The sequence below is a fragment of the Xiphias gladius genome, chromosome 19 (assembly GCF_016859285.1).
Source record: "Xiphias gladius isolate SHS-SW01 ecotype Sanya breed wild chromosome 19, ASM1685928v1, whole genome shotgun sequence".
In the NCBI taxonomy this organism is placed as follows: Eukaryota; Metazoa; Chordata; class Actinopteri; order Istiophoriformes; family Xiphiidae; genus Xiphias; species Xiphias gladius.
The window spans coordinates 15,768,198-15,775,512 of NC_053418.1; the positions used below are offsets into that span (position 1 = coordinate 15,768,198).

Here is a 7,315-nt window from a genome sequence, read left to right on the forward strand (position 1 = left end):
GCATTAAAGCTGATTTCAGCCACATGAAGCACATGGTTTGCTTCTCACATTGTTGTTCTTATTGAAGGGTGATGGACAGCAGAGGTAAGTCTTGCTGGACAACCTGTTGCTGCTTTAATGTGAACAGACGTGATGTTTCGCCAAAAGCCCCTATTTCAAAAAGATAAAGTGAATAAAGAATAACTGTGAGCAAAGTCCTAGCTGACGGTTAACTCACCGGTTCTGAAATGAAACGTTCAATTAGTTTAAGCTGCTGCTGCAAAAAAAAAACTACAAAGGCGCTACAAAGAGATCCGTGTTATTGATCAGCTACAGCAGGATCGATTTAGAGCTTTTAAATCAGCCTGAGCCATTCAGGTGAAAGAGTGTTAAGAGCCGCAGTTACTGGCAGCCGAGCAACCTCTCTGAATCTGTCTCCACTTACAGGTATCTCCAAGTGCCTGCCGCAGCTCCACCAACTCCTCCCACTCGGCCCTGTCGTCGTTATAGGAGAAACAGCCTCCTCCCTGTGGAGCTGCTCCTCTGACTGACTTTTCACAGTCCGATGCCCCGACGGGACTCAGCGGTCATGGCCGGCAGTCTGACCCACCACGGCTCCCCGAACCCCGGCTACAGCTCCAACAACGCCGCCCCGGTGCCGGTCATCACACAAACGGACTCCAGGGACAAGTGGAGCAAAAAGATGGATTTTCTCTTGTCTGTCATCGGTTTTGCGGTGGATTTGGGAAACGTTTGGAGATTTCCCTACATATGTTATCAAAACGGTGGTGGTAAGTGGTTTAGAGCGTCTACACTAGGCCGTCCGGCTTGATTTTATAAGTTAGGATGCGTCTAAGATGTGACTCTTGGTCCCAGGAATCATAGTAGGCCTGTATTGTGAGAGTCTTCCAATCGGTTGAATCTCGGAATTTTCTTCTCGAAACGGCTTTAAATTAGTCAGGACCTGGGCTGACGCATCTGGCAGCAGAAACTGTCCATGGTGCTAAAGTGCGGATCTCTAGCCTTCACATCACCATCAAAGTTCACTCGAAAAGTTTTTACACTTCTCCTAAGACGGCGTGTTGGCCTGGTCTATTTTTCTTTGGTCACTTTTTAATCAATGGTTTTTTCTCACTACAGGAGCTTGACAAATTCCTATCAGGGCACGCGTTTCTACGGCAGACAGATGTATATTTCTGTTGAATGTATATAATAGATTTAAAGAAAAAAAAAAGTCAATCGAAAATAAGTACAGGGCTGAAAAAGCGTGAATAGAAGCCAAAGAAGATTAAAAAACGGAGTAATCAGATGATTGTGTGGACTTCATTGTTCAGTTTTATAACCTAGAATCAATGTTCGGTTCTTCATGATTTGTAAATTCCCCCCTTTGAAATGAAATACAATGCAAACAATTTATACAGTAACTTCATTAAAAATGTAAAAAAAAAAAAAGAGGCCAATGAGAAGTCTCATTTTGACATTTTCATTCAAATTTCATACTGTCACTATAAGTCCTCATTCTCGAGTTTACGAATGTCCTCGGTTTGTCATTGTATATGTGACAGTACTAAGTCCTGATGACCTTCATGAAAAGAACGCTACATAACGCTTAACCTCATGCTCATGTCTCTGTGCAGGTGCTTTCCTTATTCCCTACATTTTGATGGCCATCTTTGGTGGTGTGCCGCTCTTTTACATGGAGCTGGCACTGGGACAGTTCCACAGAACCGGAGCCATATCCATATGGAAACACATCTGTCCCATTTTCAAAGGTATGGCCTCGCACTGCTGCTCAACAGCCGATATTCCAATCCAGAAATCCAGTTACTTTAGCTGATCTGTGCTGTATTTATTTCAGTCTTCTATCGCTATCTTGTCCAAAAGTAAACTGATCACTGTAAATGCATCTTCAAAGTGAGCCAGTGAATCATTATATTGGCATTTCACAGGCGACTTCTTCTTTTCACATCTTTCTGTTCTGTTTCAGGTATAGGATATGCCATTTGTATCATCGCCCTGTATGTGTCCTTCTACTACAACACCATCATCGCCTGGGCCCTTTTCTACTTCTACTCCTCCTTCACCAGCATCTTGCCTTGGACAAACTGCGACAATGTGTGGAATACCCCCGACTGCACCAACTATTTTGGCAAAGATAATGTCACCTGGACGAATTCCTCCAGGTCTCCGGCAGAGGAATTTTACACGTAAGTGCATGTAAGTGTGAGTAACATAAACCGCATATATAAATACAGGAGATTTACAGTAATACTCTACACAAATATCGTCAGCTGTTATTGTGGACGGGAAATGTTTGTCTGCTGTTGCCTGCTGAAGACTTGACGATCTATGTCTTTTATCCCGACAGGAGGAATGTTCTTGAGATCCACAAGTCATCGGGGCTGAGAAACGTCGGGGGTGTTCGCTGGCAGTTGATGCTCTGCCTTTTTCTCATTTTCACTATTGTATACTTCAGCCTGTGGAAGGGAGTGAGGACTTCAGGGAAGGTAGCAAATAGCAGTTGCTTTACAACCATAATAATATACAGTAAAAGATTATTGCGTATCATCTTTACTTTAATCATGTCTATGATCGCCTCCTGATTTACCTTTTTCTTCCACACCAGGTAGTGTGGGTGACTGCCACCTTACCCTACATTGTGCTTTTCATCCTCCTTATTCGAGGCGCCACTCTGCCAGGAGCCTGGAGAGGTGTGGTATTTTACCTCAAACCGCAGTGGGAGAAGCTGCTGGAGACCAGTGTGAGTTGTACACAGTTGGTCGGTTAGTACAGGGCCCAATTTCTAACTAAAAGAAAAATATGATCATGACCCATATGTTCGGTCCTTTCACAATCTTACTTAATACTCTTAATTTAAATCATCCACGTCATCAATTTGAAAGCAATTTGTGAAAGAAGTGAAAGAATAGTTTTTAATTTGGTGAGAAGTTCTCTATCCGACATGTAGATCTATAAAGGAAAGGGAAATAAGAAGGAAGAAGAGAGAGAAGAAATAACAATATTTAAAAAGCTTAAATGCATCAATACATATACACAGAAAGATATTAATAAAATGAGCAAATGTAGGTCATCTCAGGTAGTGGGGGAAAAAAAAATCCTCATTGCATGTTGATTTAACAACAAAGAAACGCTGCTTCTTAGCTATCATTTCCATGTGTTGAATTGGACCTATCATTCCTATCTATTTGGACAGATGAGGACATGGTTTTTGCAGCCACTTCGTGATTAACGAACTAATTAATTAAATACTTCATAAGTAAGCAGTTACTCCTGATATTCTTAACAGATACCAATCTCTTTTCTCTGCCATTTCTCTCAGAGAATTTTCCTGGGAGAACAAATTTATGGTTAATACAAAACGAAAATTTAATAATTTGCTCTATTTCATTGTGTATAACTTCCAAAAAGGAAGAACTCTGGGCAAGACCAGAGGATAATACTACAATGGGCATGAGTTTCTTCACTGTCCCACCAACATTTAGGTTGTCCTGATGAGTATTTAACTTACTGGACAGATTTAATCAAACAGCACATCTGGATCTTCCAAAATTCAGTAGTTTAATAGATACCTTCCTTCATTTCTACCCACTAGTGCCTTCAGAATCCGCCAATATTTTTTTTTTTGAAACGTCCTCATCTTCCTCTCCAGCTCACTGTGCTTGTTTGCAAAACATGTGTTAGTGCTTTGGTTGGAAGGGAATATGGATGAGACTAAATGAGATGCATAAATAAGCCACAGAGCAGAATAATAAGATGCATAATTGGTTTAGATTTTCTGCCCATTAACAAAGGCCTCCCTTTCTGTCTCACGCACCGATATCCACCGCTGTGCCCTTCTTTTTAATGCCGAATGCGAGCTGCTCTTCAGATCTCCCTGCGTACAGCTGTGCAGCAACTAAATTTCTACGGCTGACACCACACCTCTGCACTTGGTAAATTATAATGAGGGTTCAGAGGACTACTAAGAAAAATAAGGAAACGATTATTTTGATGATGTTAAATCACAGAAAGGAGAGGCAGAAACTGGTTCTAATCTGTGTAAGAAATGCTGTTACAAATCCATAGCCATCTAAGTTGTACAGTTAGACTCCCAGATAGTGTAATGACTCTGTCTTTTTGTCTTTTTGTCCAGGTGTGGGTGGATGCTGCTGCTCAGATATTCTTCTCTCTGGGGCCGGGGTTTGGGGTCCTCCTGGCTCTCTCCAGCTACAACCCCTTCACAAATAACTGCTATCGGTCAGAACCTTGCCTCATCATCTATGGATCTGTGACACACTAAGTCATGGAAATGAATGTTTGGAGCTGAAAGAGTGCCTGATAAGTAGAGGCCGGCGATTTTGATTCCTCTTTTTTACATTGGATATGATGCAACATTTCAGTTGCATCATACCCATCCTTCAGTTGAGTATCCCTCATTAGTACTGTTGCAAAATGTGGTCAGAAAAATCAGAGCAAAGTAGTGACTGGCTTTCAACACAGACAGCAATACACTGGAATATTACAGTATCTCTGACAAGCAATATTATGCTGCATGTCCCTGAGCAGGGTTTGATTTCCTCCTCAACAGTGATGCCATTGTGACAAGTCTGGTGAATTGTCTGACCAGCTTTGTGTCGGGGTTCGTGATCTTCACGGTGCTGGGCTACATGGCAGAGAAGAGGCAGGTGGAGGTTGAGGATGTAGCCAGGGATAAAGGTCAGCGAGCAAAAATTACAATCAAATAAAAATAAAATAATGAAAAGGAAGTCCGAAATTATATAATCAGATACTCATCTTCATGTCTTCCAGGACCAAGTTTACTCTTCATCACGTACCCAGAAGCCATTGCAAACATGATGGGCTCCACCTTTTTCGCAATCATCTTTTTTGTGATGATGATCACGCTGGGACTGGATAGCACTGTACGAACTGTGAAATCTGGATTCTTTCAATTCTACTAAGTCTGTCATGACTAAATCTGATGCTCTTAGCTTCAACAATACAAGTAGCCTTTTATTTATCTACAAAATACTTTTAGTCTCATATCTTCATTGACTTCAGATATCCAAATATAGCCCTAGAAGCAGTGCTTTGTATTTTTCTCTGACATAAAGTATCCACATCAATTTAATGGCAGGTGTAAATATGTATACGCTGGTATATACATTCAGTATAACTCAAGTTGCAGTGACTCTCTAAAAGTAATAATCTCTGTGTGTTTCAGTTTGGTGGGCTGGAGGCGATCATCACTGCTGTGTTGGATGAATACCCAGATCATTTCTCTCACAGACGGGAGCTTTTTGTTCTGTGCTTGGTAGTCGTCTGCTTTTTGGGCTCTCTAAGCACCCTTACAAATGTAAGTTTTTTTCCACAATTTAAATTAGTTAAACAAAAGGGAAAAAAAAAAATGGAACTCCTCTGTAGTTCAAACGCTGATCTTCAAGCACATTTAACCGAAGGTTTAGGTAGTTCTGGATACAGTGTAGTAAATTGAAAACTCAGATCTGTAGTCCGTTGCTGAAATGGAGGAAAATGAGTGATGGTTGATCATGTTATCAGTGAAATGTTATTGACAGGGTGGTGCCTATGTGGTGAAGCTGCTGGAAGAATTCGGAGTTGGATGCTCCATTATTGCTGTTGGGTTCCTCGAAGCCATTGCAGTTTCCTGGTTCTACGGTAAACGAGATTTTCATTGATTTACTGGCATTCACTTTCTCTTACCTGTAATGTAAATTGATTATCTGCACAATCAAATATATTGTTAGCATGTGAAGAACAGCACACTGTTAGTGACTTTGTCTCATGTTACTTTTGCTGCTCTCAGGCATCAAAAGATTTAGCAGTGATGTTCAGGCCATGTTGGGCAAAGCTCCAGGTTTATTCTGGAAGGTGTGCTGGGTCGCCATCAGCCCAGCATTTCTGGCGGTAAGGGGTGAAATTTTCTGACCTACATTTACAGTGAATACACAACAAGTGGATCTAAATGTCTACAGTGCTAACGTTGTCTTAGATTATACAAAAACCATGAGATTTTTTTTTTTTTTTTCAATTTAACACACTGGGAATATTTTAAAATTTTGTCCTTTTGGTCAAAGAAGTGTCATCAATTTAAGTCATCTGGACAGCAAGGGGGCAGCAGTAGACACAGACATGAGTGAAAGCTCAGGGTAAGATCAAAAGACAACTGAACCAGTGGCCTTTGAAGGCTGTGGAGACCTGACAGTTGACCCCTAGATCAAACCCTCTGCTACATGGAATGTTTTCTACAGCATATTGCAAAACAGTTGGGTAAATGTCAACTTCCCTCTTCTAGATACAGTCTAATATCCTTGGCACTTACTTGCATCCACCTCTCTGGTTGTGTTCCTGTTGACATTTTGCATTATTACACTGTTGTGACTTCCTTTATATATTTCATTTATAATGTATGGAAGTGTGACAGATATATTACCCATCCCCAATATACATGTATACCAACTCTTCCCAGTATATCATAGTGAGCTCCCTGCTGAAAGCGCCGCCCCTCACGCTTTTTGATTATAAGTACCCAGACTGGAGCATCACAGTGGGTTACATCATTGGCTTCTCCTCCTTCATGTGGATCCCCATCTACATGGTCTACAAGCTGGTGTGGACCCCTGGATCTCTCAAACAGGTCAGTGGATGAAGAGAGGGAGGCAACAGTGTGCAAAATGCTGGAAACTTAAGTTTCTTAAACATTTTCACATTTTAAATGGACCTCTGTGTTTCCACCATGACTGTCTTCTTCTCCACAGAGGTTGGCGGTGTGTCTGAGACCAGAAAGGACCATACCAGACATCCACACTGACAGCCTCAACATGGCTACTGTGCCATAAAAAGAAAAGCACATTTGTAGATTGCCATGTAAACCACAGTTTTGAGAACATTATCTGACATGACCGTTACCTGTTTATGATGTCGGACATGTCAGCTTTCACTGCACATGCACACCCTCTAAAATGGTAAATGCTGCTAAATTTGTTATTCTAAGAGGAACTGAGAGAGCAATATAATATCTTCACTGTATGGTCTCTGTGATGCAGATTTACCTACAGTACATCACCAGGATAGTTTATGGCCTTCACATGTTGCCATTTTCAAGTTTTGCATTCTTGTCGTTATTGGAGTCGGTTGTAAACTCAAGTATCTGTCTCTTCCTTTAGTCAGCTGTATTTATCTCACAAGAACATGATGCCAAGGAAAATAAAAAGCACATTATTTCTATTGCATGGAGCCATTTTCTGTTAAGTTCTATATGTTCTGTACATTGTGAAAGATTGATGAAATGAAGCTCTGCATGCTCAGCTATAGCAAC

The 7,315-nt window shown here is 41.1% G+C and overlaps 1 protein-coding gene across 1 annotated transcript; it reads left to right on the forward strand.

Moving 5' to 3' along the window:
• Nucleotides 1–544: 544 nt before the first annotated feature.
• Nucleotides 545–6,836, forward strand: slc6a4b (solute carrier family 6 member 4b). The gene is made up of 13 exons (XM_040154561.1): nucleotides 545–770; nucleotides 1,617–1,751; nucleotides 1,967–2,186; nucleotides 2,348–2,486; nucleotides 2,606–2,740; nucleotides 4,133–4,236; nucleotides 4,568–4,695; nucleotides 4,789–4,901; nucleotides 5,204–5,335; nucleotides 5,556–5,655; nucleotides 5,804–5,904; nucleotides 6,467–6,634; nucleotides 6,756–6,836. Exons 1-13 carry the CDS (start codon nucleotides 545–547, stop codon nucleotides 6,834–6,836), a joined length of 1,782 nt encoding a protein of 593 aa, XP_040010495.1.
• Nucleotides 6,837–7,315: the final 479 nt, after the last annotated feature.